We start from the raw sequence: 16,674 nt of genomic DNA on the forward strand, positions 1-16,674 counted from the left end.
TTCCCTCTTAAAACTGCTTTTGCTGCATCCCAAAACTTTTGGTAGGATGTATTTTCATTGTCATTTGTTTCTATGTATCTTTTGATCTCGCTTCTAATTTCTTCTTTGACCCAGTCGTTCTTTAAAAGTATGTTGTTTAATCTCCATATGTTTGTGTTTTTTCCTGCTTTCTTTTTGCAGTTGATATTCAATTTCAAAGCCTTGTGATCAGAGAATATGCTTGGTATGATTTAAATCTTCTTAAATTTACTGAGGCTAATTTTGTGTCCCAATATATAGTCTATCATTGAGTATGTTCCATGTACACTAGAAAAGAATGTATAGTCTGATGTTTTAGGATGAAGTGCTCTATATATGTCATTATATTTATTTCATCTAATGTGTCATTTAGGGCTGCTATTTTGTTATTTATTTTCTGTTTGGATGATCTATGCATAGCGGTCAATGATGTATTTAAGTCCCCTAGTATAATTGTGTTTTGGTCAATTTCTCCCTTTAGTTCTGTTAGTAGTTGCTTGGTATGCTTTGGTGCTCCCTGATTGGGGGCATGAATATTGATGACTGTTATGTCTTCTTGTTGTATAGTCCCCTTCACCATTATGAAATGCCCATCTTTGTCTCTTGTTATCTTTTTCACCCTGAAGTCTGTTTCATCTGATACCATTATGGCTACACCTGATTTTCTCTGGGTACCATTTGCTTGGAGTGTCAATTTCCACCCTTTCACTTTGAGTCTATGCTTGTCCTTGTAGCTGAGATGTGTCTCTTGGAGACAGTATATGGTTGGGTTTAGTTTTTTGATCCAATCTGCTACTCTGTGCCTTTTTATTGGTGAGTTCAGTCCATTTACATTTAGGGTGATTATTGATATGTGAGGATTTCCTGTCATTCTATCTTTAGTGTTCTGGTAAGGCTGTGTCTCCATTGTTTCTTTGTCTTTTTGTGGTTGTCTTTTATTTCTGTTTGGTGGTATTCTATGACGTTTCCCTCTGTTTCTTCTTTTATTACAATATATATTTCAGTTCTGGATTTTTTTTGAGTGCTTACCCTTAAATTTATGTAAAAGAAAGTTTGATATTTAGAGTATTCCATTTTCTTCATCACGCTTACTTTCTCCATTCCATATTCGGTTCATGCCTTTACTCTCCCCGTTTTTATGTTTTGGTTGCCACAAATTGTCCCTGTTGGTGGTGGTCAAATAGCCTCCTTTAGTATTTCTTGTACTGCAGGTCGTGTATTAGAAAATTCCCTCAGCTTCTGTAAGTCTGGAAAGGTCTTTATTCCTCCTTCATATCTAAAGGATATCTTTGCTGGATATATTATTCTTGGCTCATAATTTCTCTCTTTCAATAGTTTGAATATTTGGTTCCACACCCTCCTGGCTTGTAGAGTTTCTCCTGAAAAATCTGATGATAATCCAATGGGCTTTGCTTTGTAGGTTACCGTCTCCTTTCCCTGGCTGCCTTGAGGATTCTTTCTTTGTCGTTGATTTTAGACAACTTCAATACAAGGTGCCTTGGAGAAGGCCTGTTGGGATTGAGGTAATTAGGTGTTCTATTTGCTTCTTGGATTCAAGGATACAGTTCTGTCCTGAAGTTTGGGATGTTCTCATGAACAATTTGTTTGAATATATTCTCTGTTCCCTTCTGTCTTTCTTCTCCTTCTGGTATGCCCATTATTCTTATATTGTTCTTTCTGATGGCGTCAGAAAGTTCTTGTAGAGTTCTTTCATTTCTTTCAGTCTCAAGTCTCTTACTTCTTCCATCTGTGTAATTTCCAGGTTTCTATCTTCGATGTCACTGATTCTTTCCTCCATCTGGTCAACTCTATTACCTAAGCTGCTCATTTCATTCTTAATTTCTTCTATTGAGTTCTTAATCTCCAGAAATTCTATTTGGTTCTTTTTTTTTTTTTGGACTTGAAAAAACTTTATTTAGAAGAAAACTGTCAATATATGGTGATGGAAGGAGAACTGACTCTGGGTGGTGAGCACACAGTGTGCTTGATATATGGACAATGCACTATAGAATTGTACATTTGAGACCTATGTAATTTTACTAACCATTGTCACCCCAATACATTTAATTACAAAAAAGAAGAAAACTCAAGAAAAGCACAATAATGTACATTTTCATGTTGTGCACGATGAAAAATCTCCACAAAAGTCTTTTTTTTTTTAATTTTTATTTATTTATTTATTTTTTAATTAGTTTCAGGTGCACAAGACAAAGCAAAACTTAGACGTTTATCATTTATATCCCTCACACTGTGTGAACCCCCCTCCCCCCATCCACTATCCCTCTGTGTGTTCCCAAAACCTCTCACCTTCCCCTTATCCCCACCCCCCCGCCCCTCTAGCAACCCTCTGTTTTTCCTCCATGTTTCCAAAACTGTTTCTGATTAGTTCATTCACTTATTCTTTTCTTTAGATTCCGCATATAAGTGAGATCATATGGTATTTGTCTTTCTCTTTCTGACTTATTTCACTTAACATAATGTTCTCTAGGTCCATCCATGTTGTTGCAAATGGTAAGATTTCTTTCTTCTTTATGGCTGCGTAATACTCCATTGTATAAATGTACCACAGTTTCTTAATCCAGTCATCTACTGATGGGCATTTCGGTTGTTTCCAGGTCTTGGCTATTGTATATAGTGCTGCAATAAACATAGGAGTGCATAAAGATTTTTGAATTGGGGTTTTGGATTTCTCCGGATAGATACCTAGGAGTGGGATTGCTGGATCATAAGGTAGTTCCATTTTCAGATTTTTGAGATATCTCCAAACTGTTTTCCATAGTGGCTGCACCAATCTGCATTCCCACCAACAGTGCACCAGCGTTCCCTTTTCTCTGCATCCACGCCAGCACTTGTTGTTTGTTGATTTATTGATGATAGCCATCCTGACTGGAGTGAGGTGGTATCTCATTGTGGTTTTTATTTGCATTTCTCTAATGGTTAGTGAGGTTGAACATTTCTTCATATGTCTGTTTGCCATCTGTGTGTCCTTTTTAGAAAAATGTCTCTTCATGTCCTCTGCCCATTTTTTAATTGGGTTGTTTGTTTTTTTGGAGTTGAGTTGAGTGAGTTTTTTATAAATTTGTGATATTAACCCATCAGATATATCATTGGCAAATATCTTTTCCCAATCAGTAGGATCCCTTTTTGTTTTGTTGATGGTTTCCTTTGCTGTGAAAAAGCTTTTTAGTTTGATGTAATCCCACATGTTTATTTTTCCTCTTACTTCCCTCACGCGAGGGGATATATCAGTAAAAATTTTACTCCGGGTAATGTCTATGAAGTTTCTTCCTATATTTTCTTCTAGGAATTTTATGGTTTCAGATCTTACATTTAAATCTTTAAGCCATTTTGAATTTATTTTTGTATGTGGTGTAAGGAGGTGATCCAGCTTCATCTTTTTGCATGTGTCTGTCCAAGTTTCCCAGCACCATTTATTGAATAGACTGTCTTTACCCCACCGTACATTCTTGCTTCCACTGTCATAGATTAAATGGCCATATAGGCATGGATTTATTTCTGGACTCTCTATTCTGTTCCATTGATCTATGGGTCTGTTTTTATGCCAGTACCATGCTGTTTTTTTTGTTTGTTTGTTTTGTTTTAATTTATTTTTTTAATTAGTTTCAGGTGCACAAGACAAAGCAAAACTTAGACGTTTATCATTTATATCCCTCACACTGTGTGAACCCCCCTCCCCCCATCCACTATCCCTCTGTACGTTCCCAAAACCTCTCACCTTCCCCTTATCCCCACCCCCCCCGCCCCTCTAGCAACCCTCTGTTTTTCCTCCATGTTTCCAAAACTGTTTCTGATTAGTTCATTCACTTATTCTTTTCTTTAGATTCCGCATATAAGTGAGATCATATGGTATTTGTCTTTCTCTTTCTGACTTATTTCACTTAACATAATGTTCTCTAGGTCCATCCATGTTGTTGCAAATGGTAAGATTTCTTTCTTCTTTATGGCTGCGTAATACTCCATTGTATAGGAAACCATCAATAAAACAAAAAGGGATCCTACTGATTGGGAAAAGATATTTGCCAATGATATATCTGATAAGGGGTTAATATCACAAATTTATAAAAAACTCACTCAACTCAACTCCAAAAAAACAAACAACCCAATTAAAAAATGGGCAGAGGACATGAAGAGACATTTTTCTAAAAAGGACACACAGATGGCAAACAGACATATGAAGAAAAGTACCATGCTGTTTTGATTACTGTAGCCTTGTAGTATAATTTGAAGTCAGGTATTGTTATACCTCCCACTTTGTTCTTATTTCTCAAGATTGTTGAAGATATCCGGGGTCTTTTGTTATCCCATATAAATTTTAGGATTATATGTTCTATTTCTGTGAAAAATGTCGTTGGTAGTTTGATAGGAATTGCGTTGAATATATATATTGCCTTAGGCAGTATGGACATTTTAACTATATTAATTCTTCCTATCCATGAACATGGTATGTGTTTCCATCTATTTGTATCTTCTTTCATTTCTTTCTTCAGTGTCTTATAATTTTCTGAGTACAGATCTTTTACTTCTTTGGTTAAATTTATTCCCAGGTATTTTATAGTCTTTGGAGCAATTGTAAATGGAATTCCTTTTTTAATTTCTCCTTCTGATGTTTTATTACTGGTATATACAAATGCAACTGATTTCTGAATATTAATTTTGTATCCTGCTACTTTACTAAATTCATCTATCAGCTCTAATAGTTTCTTGGTGGAGTCTTTAGGGTTCTCTAAATATAGTATCATATCATCTGCATATAATGACAGTTTTACTTCCTACTTACCGATTTGGATGCCTTTTATTTCTTTTTCTTGTCTGATTGCTGTGGCTAGAACTTCCAGCACTATGTTGAATAGAAGTGGAGAAAGTGGGCAGCCTTGCCTTGTTCCTGATTTTAAGGGAAATGGTTTTAGTTTTTCCCCATTGAGTATGATGTTAGCTGTGGGTCTATCATATATGGCCTTTATTATGTTGAGATATGATCCCTCTATTCCCACTTTCTTAAGGGTTTTTATCATGAATGGCTGCTGAATTTTATCAAATGCTTTTTCTGCGTCAATTGATATGATCATATGATTTTTATTTTTCATTTTGTTAATGTGGTGTATCACATTAATTGATTTGCGGATGTTGAACCACCCTTGCATACCAGGGATGAATCCCACTTGATCATGGTGTATAATCTTTTTAATATATTGCTGAATTCTGTTTGCTAGTATTTTGTTGAGGATTTTTGCATCTATGTTCATTAGCGATATCGGCCTGTAGTTTTCTTTTTTTGTGGTGTCTTTGTCTGGTTTTGGGATCAGGGTGATAGTGGCTTCGTAAAAAGTGTTTGGGAGTCTTCCCTCCCTCTGGATTTTTTGGAAGAGTTTGAGGAGAATAGGTGACAATTCTTTTTTGAACGTTCTGTAAAATTCACCTGTAAAGCCATCTGGTCCAGGGCTTTTGTTTGTTGGGAGATTGTTGATTACTGATTCAATTTCCTTGGTGGTAATCAGTCTATTCAGGTTTTCTGTCTCCTCTTGAGTTAGCCTTGGGAGGTTGTATGCATCTAGGAAATTGTCCATTTCTTCCAGGTTGTCAAATTTGTTGGCATACAGTTGCTCATAGTAATTTCTTAGGATTTTTTGTATCTCTGCGGTGTCTGTTGTCACTTCTCCTCTTTCATTACTGATTTTATTAATTTGGGTCCTCTCTCTCTTTTTTTTAATGAGTCTGGCTACAGGTTTGTCAATTTTGTTTATCTTTTCTAAGAACCAACTCTTGGATTCATTGATCTTTTGTATTGTTTTTCTGGTTTCTATTTCATTTATTTCCGCTCTGATCTTTATTATCTCCTTCCTTGTACTCCCTTTGGGCTTATTTTGTTGTTCTTTTTCCAGATCCCTTAAGTGTGAAGATAAACTGTTGATTAGTGATGTTTCTTGTTTCTTTAGGTAGGCCTGCAGTGCTATGAACTTCCCTCTTAGGACTGCTTTTGCGGCATCCCATAGATTTTGGGTCGTTGTATTTTCATTTTCGTTTGTCTCGAGATATCTTTTGATTTCTTCCTTGATCTCCTGTTTGACCCATTCATTATTTAGTAACATATTATTCAGCCTCCATGAATTTGTGTGTCTTCCAGTTTTTTTCCTGTAGTTCATTTCTAATTTCATAGCACTGTGGTCAGAGAAGACAATTGGTATGATTTCAATTTTCTTAAATTTATCCAGACTTGCTTTGTGGCCTAACATATGGTCTATCTTGGAGAATGTTCCATGTGCGCTTGAGAAGAACGTGTATTCTGCAGCATTGGGGTGGAATGCTCTGAAAATATCGGTTAAATCCAAGTGGTCCAATGTGTCATTTAAGGCTGTTGTTTTCGTATTGATTTTCTGTCTGGAAGACCTGTCCCTTGTTGTCAGAGGTGTGTTGAAGTCCCCTACTATGATAGTGTTACTGTTGATCTCCATCTTTATGTCAGTCAATATCTGTTTTATATATTTAGGTGCTCCTATGTTGGGTGCATAGATGTTTACTAGGGTTATATCCTCTTGTCGAATTGATCCCTTTATTATTATATAGTGTCCATCTTTGTCTTTTAATATTTTCTTCATTTTAAAGTCTATTTTGTGAGAGATAAGTATTGCAACTCCAGCTTTTTTCTCATTTCCATTTGCATGGAATATCTTACTCCAACCCTTCACTTTTAGCCTGTGTGTGTCTTTTGATCTGAGGTGAGTCTCTTGTATACAGCATATACAAGGGTCTTGCTTTCTTATCCATTCAGCCACCCTATGTCTCTTGATTGGAGCATTTAAACCATTTACATTTAAAGTGATTATTGATAAGTACATAGTTATTGCCATTTTTAAATTTGTGGTTAGATTGTTTTCGTCTTTCTTCTATTTACAGAAGTCCTTTTAGTATTTCTTGCAATGCTGGCCTGGTGGTAATGAATTCCTTTAGCTTATTCTTTTCTGGGAAGCTCTTTATCTCCCCGTCAATTTTAAATGATAGCCTTGCTGGATAAAGCAACCTAGGTTGTAGGCCTTTGTTTTCCATCACTTTGAGTATCTCCTGCCACTCCCTCCTGGCCTTCAATGTTTCTGCAGAAAAGTCATTTGATAGTCTTATGGGAGTTCCCTTGTATGTAACCCTCTGTCTTTCTCTTGCTGCTTTTAGGATTCTCTCTTTGTCTTTAATCTTTGTCATTTTAACTATAATGTGTCTTGGAGTGGACCTGTTTGGATTTATCCTGGTTGGAACTCTCTGCACTTCCTGGACTTGTATGTTGGTTTCCTTCATCAGGTTAGGGAAATTTTCAGATATTATTACTTCAAATATGTTCTCAATCCCTTGTTTCTTCTCTTCACCTTCTGGTATTCCTATGATGCGCATGTTGTTGCGCTTGATGTTATCCCATAGGTCTCTTAAACCATCTTCATTGTTTTTTATTCTTTTTTCTTTCTGTTGTTCTGTTTGGGTGATCTCTGCTAACTTGTCTTCTAAGTCGCTGATTCGATCCTCTGCTTCATCTAACCTGCTGTTAATTCCTTCAAGTGAGTTCTTTATTTCGGTAACTGTGTTCTTTAGTTCTAACTGGTTGTTCGTTATGATTTCTACATCCTTCTTGATGTCCTCTCTAAGTTCCTTAAACATTCTTATCATCAGTATTCTGAACTCTGTCTCTGACAGTTTGGTTACCTCTGTTTCATTTAGTTCCATTTCTGAAGGTTTCTTCTGTTCTTTTATTTGGGATATGTTTCTTTGTTTCCTCATTCTGGCTGACTCTCTGTGTTTGCTTCGATGTATTAGGTAGATGCCCTGGAGTTCTTAGTTCTTGCTGGATTAGTATATAATAAATGTCCTTTATATCTGACTTGCACTACTTCGTTCTTCTCCCCTGCGTGTGCTCTAAAAGTGACTCTTGTGTTGTGTATATTGTCCTGTTAAAGAAGATCCTTAATTGCTTTTTGCTTGTGAGTAGGTGGAGTTAACTCCTAGGCTGACTAGTTGTGAGACTTGGCTTTGCCCATGCAGGGTATTCTGCTGCGTGAGGGTTGACCGCTTAGATGTGGTTTGCCCTTTGGCCTCTATGTGCCTGTAAAGAATCCCTCTGAGTGTGTCACTTGTAGGTCAAACCTGGTAGTACTCTGGCTTGTTCTGGAGTTGGCCGCTGGGTATGTTGAATCTTGTGCCTCTTAAGCTGGGCACTGGTAGGGCAATTACAGAACAAAGCAAATCACCAAGCACAACAATAACAACAAGGAAAAAGTCAAATACATTCACATGTAAAAAAACAATCGACAACCCCCACTCGACACAAGCAAAGATGTCAGAAATATAAAGACAAATCAAAACAGAACAAAAAAAAACAGCGCCAGTTGTGGCTTAAGCCCACCAAGTAATCTCCAGGTTGTTCTCTGCTGTAGCACAGAGTCCCCACTCGACACAGGCAAAGATGTCAAAAATATAAAGACAAATCAAAACAGAACAACAACAACAAAAAAAGACAGCACCAGTTGTGGCTTAAGCCCACCAAGTAATCCCCTGCGTATTGTGAAGGTAGAGCCGGTCACCTGATGCCCAGAGTGACTCTGAGGCTGCAGCTTTAGATGCGTGGGGCTGAGGGGTCTGGACAGTAGGTTTTACAAAGTCAGTGCAGTTTCTGCCCTTGCCGGCACATATGCACACCGAGAATAGCACCACCAGCCCTGTGTCCAGCTCTCCTGAGTCTTAGGGCACCTCTTCCCTGTGTGTGTGTGTGGCCGGCAGGGAATTCCTCAGCTGCTGAAAGCTGAGTGCTGTATCTGCCACTTACTGCTGATCCCTGGGAGTGCCTCCGCCGATGTAATTGCCCCGCCCTAGGCAGGCCAGAAAGGGTGGGGGCTGGGGATGGAAAGAGGGGTCTTCACTTTCCCAGCCCAGCTGTGTCACACCCCACCCACAGGCCAGAAACGGTGGTATCTGGGGGTGGATGAGTCTTCTGTCTCCTAGTCTAGGGGAAACCACACTCTTCTCAGCCTGTTCCGTGGGCCAGAGCCAGCGACCAGTCTTCCCATAGCCCAAACCCCAAGGCTCCTCTGTAATCTGACACTGCTCTTCAGATCAGGAGCCAGTTCAAGTCTCTGGAAGGGTGGGGGTAGGATTGGAAGAGCGGGGGGAGGGGCCCAGGTATGGAGTTTAATAGCCTCAAATGCTAGATATCCTCCCTCTGCGGGGGGGAGAGGTCTGCTGTGGGACGCAAAGTAGAGTCCGCCACCTGGCTTTTGTGTTCTCTCTTTTGTCCTGGGAACCCCTGCGTCTCTGCAGCTGGGGATGTGTTTGCCCCGCTCTAGGCTGGCTAGAAAGGGTGGGGGCTGGGGATGGAAGGAGGGGTCTTCTCTTTCCCAGCCCCGCTGTCTTAACACTCTTCCCGCAGGCCAGAAAAGGTGGTGGCTGGGGGCTGAAGATTCCCAGCTCCTAGCCTCCTCCCTGGGCCCGCCTGTCTTCCCGGAGCCCGGGCTCCAAGGCGCCTCTGTAATCTGCCGCTGCTCCTTAGTGCAGGGGCTAGATCAAGTCTCTAGAAAGGCGGGGGTAGGGTCGGAAGAGCAGGGGAAGGTGCCCAGGCACGGAGTCTGTGTTCTTTGTCCGGCCCAAGGACCAACTGAGGTTATTAGCTGAAGTTAATGCTGGATATGCTGCCCCTGCAGCGGGAGAGGTCCGCTGTGGGACGCAGGGCAAAATGCCCACCTCCTGGCTTCTGGGCTCTCCTCCGTCCTGGGATATCCTGCGTATCTGTAGCCGTGGGTGTGGGCTGGAATTTCACAGGCACAGGTGCGGAGCAGATTTCCACAACCCAAGGGTGGGGGCCGAATTTCTACCGCCACAGGTGTGGACCGCGATTCCAACCCGCGTCCCCACCGCCGCCGCAGGTGCAGCGTGTCTCTGCTCCGCTCCCTTCCTTCTTCCCCTGCTCACCCAATTTTTCCCCACCTGCAAGAAATCCCTGCGCGAGTCTCTTCGCTGTTCTGCGTGATGAGCAGAGAGTCCTTTGATGGGTTATAAGCTTCCCGTTTCTGATAAGATCCGACGGAGAACTCAAAAAGTGCGCCCCGCTGCCGCCATTCCTATGACGTCACTATTTGGTTCATTTTTAAAATTTCAATATCTTTCGTAAAACGGTCATGTTGTTCTCTGTGTTTCTGAGTTCAGTAAACTGACTTTGTGTGTTTTCCTGCATCTCGTTGAGTTTTTTCAGAACTGCAATCTTGAATTCTCTGTGTTAAGTCACATATTTCCATATGTTTAAGGTCCTTTTGTGGAGACTTTTTACTTTCTTCTGAGCTGTCTTGTTGCCTGGTTATTCATGGCAATTACTGATTTACTATTTCTCCTCCTAGACATCTACAGGAGTGGCTTCTACAACAGGTTGATAGGAAGAGGTCTTTGTTTAGTTTTCCGGTATTTGTCGGTAGAATGTTCTATTTTCTCTCTGACTGCAACCTTTCTTTTCTCTCTCACACGGTAGTGCTATGTTTTCTCTGCATTATTCCAGCTTCTCATACAATGGGGGGATTCCCTGGGAGATGGGCTTCTCCTCTGTTAATAGTTTGCCTGGGTCACAGGGTGCAGTGTCCGTGTGGGTATGCGGAGAGCTTTTGAAGTTCTAAAGCTCTTCCTTCACCAGATTCAGAGCCCATATGTTTCAGCAGTTCTGTTTACTCCTGCAGGGATCCACCCAGATAGGTGGGGCTAGGGGAGGGTGAGTTGTGAGAGGTAGCCCAGAGCAATGGCAGCGACCACCACCACAGCCAGTCCTGCTTCCACAGCTCCCTCCGCTTTGCGGGAACTAGTTGGGCTACAAATCTGTGTCTGCGGTCCACAGTTCTCAGAACAGCAAATATTCTGTTTTTTTTTTTATCTGACACTGCCACTGTTCCACCTCCAGCATCAGTCAGGTGGGGGCGGGGCGAGCTCTGGGAGGATAGGAAGGGGGCGGCCAGTTTCAGTGCCTAAGGTCTCCATTCTCTGCTCAGCAGTGAGGGCTCAAACCACCGTTTTCAGCCCTCCTCCCTCAGTCCTCTCTCTGAGGTCTCTGCTGTGAGCCTTGGGCTCAGCCATGCTATATGCTGACCTGTCAGCCCTGTGGGCCATAAGTGGAGCCCTAGCAGTCCCAGTTCTTCCCTGTCCCACAGCTGCAGTAGTTCCGGGATGCAGCGAGCTCGGAGCAATGAGTCAGGTCTGTGTCCTGTGTCCGTGGAGCTCCGTCTCCACACTTCTCCCCTCCCTCCTCCACTGCTGGCGCGATTTGCTCACCTTTCGGTGAATTCAGCAGTGGGCCTCCCCATCTCGCCTGTCTGCTGTGCAGGGTGTCCTTTGTGGAGTCATGTGTTATTTGATTAGTTGTAAATTCCAGGGGAGACCCACAGAGGCTCACCTCACGCCGCCATTTTGATCCAAGATCAACTTTGAATTTCTTACCATAGTCATTTCTTACAGGGCAGCCGATTTATTGTCTTCTTTACTCTGTTTCTCCTAGCTTACAGCTTCCATCCCAATAATGCAAACTTACTGATTATCAAAGTACAATGCTTAATTTTTGCAACTCAGTTTACTACCACTGGTATCATATTTGCTTTATCTTCATTCTCTTGGTCATGAATTTCCATGTCTATTTGATAAAGCTTTCTGTATATGTCTTTTACATTAACATTAGAAAAAATTAGAATTAAGCAACAGGGGAGCAGGAGGTCGGTGGTAGAACAGATGTGACGATTCCACTGTAAAGTCTCATGACAACTGGAGTTAAATTAGAAGAAGAATGTGACATGTGTCTGATGGACAGAATCATACTAGGAAGTATTAGCTGTGTTTTGTTTGTAGTCTGTCCTGATGTTAGGCTGGGTGGGTGCAGCTAAAAGTATTTTATTCGTATGAATTTGGGAGGGAGTCATGGGGAAGCTCCAAATTATGCATGGAGTTTTCCATTTTGGCTGAGCTAAGCTTTTTCATGAAAGAGTATCCAAAGTATTTGCTATGAAATATTCAAGTGACTCTGCAATCTTGGGTGGGGAGAATGAAGAGGCAGGAATTAAGACTTTAATATGAGGCCCCTCTTTTTTTATATAAAGAAGCACGTATTTATATTTTTGTTAATAAAAATGTACTAAATTAAAAAATGGTCATTTTTTACTCATGCTCACCATTCTCCCACCTTGTTCTGTTGCTTTCAACTAGACTAGTCAGTTTCCTTCCTTCTGCATGTATTACAGTGCTATGTGTTCTGTGAACACTCAGTCAGTCAGTCAAATTGACATCCAATCGTCCTAAAGTCAAGCTCCTTCCTCCAGGGAAGCTTGGTCTGAATATGTCAACCCTTTTACCACCTTATCCCACTTAACTTTACCCATTTTCATAGAAATTTGGGTTTTGTAAAATCTGTCTTGGACCTTATTTTGTGGATTGATTTTTTTAAAGGTATGTTTTTGGGTCTAAAATAATAGTCTCCCTCTTATTTAAAGTTGAGAAAACCATACATAAATACCAACAGAATAGGTGACCACCAAGGTTTGAGGAATGAAATTCCCTCAGACCCCAAAAATTTCTTTTCTAAAGACTTGTAATTTCTACCATTAGAGATTATTATTTTGGATTATACTGCAAATACCCTTTAAGAGAGGAATAACTGATTATCAATACTTACAGTAACCTAATTTACCATCCTTAGGAAGCCAATAATCTCAAAAAGCCAAAGGAATGGTATAAATTTCAAAGTGGAGAAAGGCAAAGGAACAAATTCAGATTCTGAAAACACACCTGAAGAGGAGAGGTCACAGTAGGACATACTTGAAAGTGGCATAACGATTCTGAATGTAGGGGAAGTATAGAAACCCAGTGGGATAACGAAATAGAGAAGGAAGAACACATTTACTTTGTCTATCTTACAGCTGAAACCTAGTGGTGAGAGTTTGCAAAAGACAGAATTTTCACTAATTAAAAATAGAACTACAAGAATGAAGGAGCCCACATAATCATTTACTGTTGAATAGAGCTCATGTAATTATTAAAATATTTAGTTTATAATTACACATTAATTTCCTTAGATACTTACGTATTTGAGAAAATATGAGAAGGGAAAATTCCCTGGGCTGTGGCGGGAGCCTGAAGTCCTATTTATCAGGAAAAGAAAATTATAATTAGTTTGTATCCTGCCCCAGCAACTTGTAAAATTGTCATTAATATGCTATACTAGGTCTTCATTCTCTGTTGTCACTGCCTTGGTTAAAAGTCTCCAGAGACTCTACCATGAAGTCTTAATTCTTAAGCAAGGCATAAAACATAGCATACAAATCTGATGCTCTTACCTACCTATCCAGGGTCTTCTCTGGCTATTCTTTCAGATGGGTTCTGTGATCCAGACACACAGAATGACTTATAATTTCCTAAATATACCATGTTTTCAATGCCTCTGGGCTCTTGTTTTTGCCATTTCCTTTGTCTGGAGCACCTCGTTCCTTCTTTTAACTTCTGATGTTTTAGGTCTCATTCAGCTTGTGTTAAGTCCTCTAAAAAGCTTTCCTTGCAACTTGCCTAAGTAAGTAAATATCCTTCTCTATTTCTCCTTACATATGCTGTATGTTTCTATTGTAAAACTCATAATGCTATATTGTAATTAAGAGTTCACTCTTCTGTCTCTCAGACTATGATATAAACTTACCACTAAACACATATTATTTAATGTGATTTATTTGTTGAACGCATAATTTAAAATGGTTTATTTGTTGAATGCATAATTTAATCAGTATGTTTCCTCACCATTTATTCATTGATTTGTCTGTCAGTCTTTTCCCACTTAAGTATTGTCTAGCAAGACTCCATTCCTGGATTTTAGTAACTACTCGGGATGCAGATGACACAGGGAGTCCTTGTGCAGAACATCTCTACAGGCACACTGGATTCGTGTACGTCAATTATGCAACTATACAACAAATACAAGTTTTAGACAGAAAAAATGTCCTGGTTACAGAAAGTAATATTGGTAATTAGAGCCAATTCAAAGTCAAGTTTAAATGGTTACTCTTGTTTCTTCCAATAAATGAGTGAAAAATAGGTACACATGATATGTATAAAAATTCTTACTTAAATCCTATGAACCTTTCTGAGTTTGTTTCTGTAGATACGTTTTTGTGTGTGTTCAGTTTTGGAGAAGAAGTAATGGGAATTCAGAGTGCACTGACCTGAGAAATTAATCATGAAAACAATACTATTTTAAAAGCACAATAAAAAACAAACAAAAACCTCTTCTACAGTTTCTAATAATAAGCTGCAATGAATATTCTAAAAAAAATTGCCTAGAATTATGTATAAAACATTACAACCATCTTCTTAAAAATAGCTAAGCTTTCAAGAAGGTAAGGGAAATCTTTGTGAGTAAAAAATTTGGGGGAACACAAATCTGGAGTGGTAAGCAGTATTAAAGCTGATGTCTGTGCTATGAGTATTGGCCATAACTACAAACTTAATAGCAGATTAGAGGAGTTAAAGCAGGATATCAAGGGTAAACAAAATGGGGAATTAAAACTAAGAGCCCCTAAAAATATACTGGAACCCAAAGAGCTACATCTTCTGAGAAAGAGTGGTCTAGAAAAAGGCATGCCACAGAGGTAGCAGTACAAATAAACTATGTCTTAGTTTTAGCATGGATAGAGGAAGAAGAGTCATGGTAGGACATACTTTAAAGTGGCATAAAGGCTGACAGAGACACAGGGTATGAAGAATTAAGAGGATCCTGGGACCTCTTCTTGACACGAAATATTCTTTTTAATTGAAACTCTGTTCACAAAGCAATAATTAGTGTCTCATTCCTATTGGGCTCAACCCGAAGATCAGTGCACAGTACAGTGTGTGTGGGTGACATGGAATTTCAGAATTGAACTCTGTGCCTGTAAACGTTCCCTAAATAATTGTTGTGTATATGACACCTGTATAATAAAAAGTATTCTCGATAGAAAAAAAATAAAGTGCTAAGAAAAAATAACTGTCCCCAAGAACTTGTAAACCTAGCCATCATTATATCCCAGAACATGGGTAAAATACAGTTTTTATCAAATAAAATTTGAGAGTTTACTCCCAAAATGTATTCATTAATGATATTTCTAAAGAATGGATGTAATTCAGGAAGAATGAAAGTTATTCTATAACATATAAAATGCAAAAAGGAATGGTAAACAAAAAATGGAAAACACGTGGGTAAATATAAATAAAATTTGGATAAAAAATAGAACACGTAATTTAGCTAGTAAAAATTCAAAACTAAATTATTGGTTAAATATGATATAATGAATAAATTGTTCTAACTCTGACTTTTACTTTAAGTATCTATGTTAAAATTTAAGTGTAATTGTCAAAAGAAATATATAGTACACAATTTCCAAACCAGTAGAAGGAAAACTGAATTAAAAAATAAATTTAATACTCTAAAAGCAAGAAAAGAATAAAATACTAAAAAGAAAGGCAAACTGAAAGTACAAATAAGGCAGTAAAAAATCTTCCAACAATTTATAATTAACATAAATATAAGTGGCTAAAATTCAGTTAAAAGTAGTAAATTGGAAGACTGAATAAAACTAAAGCAAAATCTAGGGGAAGAGTGTTTACAGGAGACACATCTAAACATATAAAGACATTATGATTGAAAGCTGATATAGCTATATTGATATCAGACGTTTTAAATTTAAGACAAACATCATTTACAATGAAGGACAATGTATAATACGTAATAAGATCCAATTCACCAGGATAACCTTGGATATGTCTAATAACCCAGATCAACAAATTAAAAGCAAAAATGGACAGAGCGACATGGAGGAGTTGAGAACTATCTTATCATGTCCAATAATTTTTATAATGAAGAGTAAAAAAAAATTAAGTATATAAAATAATCGAACTGCACAATTAAACATCTTGATTGAATGGGAATTTTTAGAACATTGAACACCCAATTGACAACATTTATTGTTTTCAACCACACAGAACAGTAAAAAAAAAATCATTATGTGTGCTAAGCCAATAAAGCAATTCTTCATAAATTGCTCTCTTTATGAGAGTATAAAGACCGTGCTCTCAGTCCATAAAGCAATTAAATTGGAAATCAATCACAAAAATAAAACTAGAAGTCCAGAATGCTTAAAATTTAAAAACTAGTTCATGAATACAAAATAAGAAGATGGAATTTAGATATGATTTAGAAAAGAATGAAAATGTTGCACAGCAAGTGTTGCAGGACATTTAAAACTCTTACATATCACCAATTGTCACACATTGTTCTAAGCACTTTACAAATATTAACATATTAAATTGCTATAGTAATCTTATGAACTATGTACTATTATTATTCTCATTTTATAGTTGGAAAACTAAAGAACAAAGTTAAATAAATTGGCAAAACATAAATTTTAAGTGTTGGAGTATGGATTCAACTTAGCTAGTCTGGGGTCAGAGTATATGTCCTTACCCATTAGGCATACTGCCTTGCAATCATCTGATCTGTATGGATAGGATATATGATGACTTTATGCCAATAAATTTGAAAATTTAGAAAAATTGAATAAATTTACAAGAAAAGTGTAACTTGACAAAAACTTGAAAATAAATAGAAAATGTGAATAGTTCTGA

General features: G+C 38.5%; 1 protein-coding gene across 12 annotated transcripts in view; it reads right to left on the minus strand.

The window, feature by feature from the left end:
* The window catches only part of LOC109439476 (fibrous sheath-interacting protein 2-like), a 162,118-nt gene that overhangs the window by 51,776 nt on the left and 93,668 nt on the right, over nt 1-16,674 (minus strand). For 10 of the 12 annotated variants that reach the window (XR_016022329.1, XM_088800767.1, XM_088800770.1 and 7 more), the window contains one exon: nt 13,112-13,169. Coding sequence is in view for 10 of the 12 variants with exons in the window: in XM_088800767.1 (XP_088656893.1) it covers nt 13,112-13,169 (58 nt within the window). In the remaining 2 variants the exon portion in view is untranslated. Of the gene's footprint in view, nt 1-13,111; nt 13,170-13,815; nt 13,975-16,674 lie in introns of those variants that run through there. The other 2 variants (XM_088800773.1, XM_088800774.1) reach the window with 1 other exon arrangement.

Source organism: Rhinolophus sinicus, chromosome 9 (assembly GCF_057876585.1).
Source record: "Rhinolophus sinicus isolate RSI-liver-muscle chromosome 9, RSI-T2T, whole genome shotgun sequence".
Lineage (NCBI taxonomy): Eukaryota > Metazoa > Chordata > Mammalia > Chiroptera > Rhinolophidae > Rhinolophus > Rhinolophus sinicus.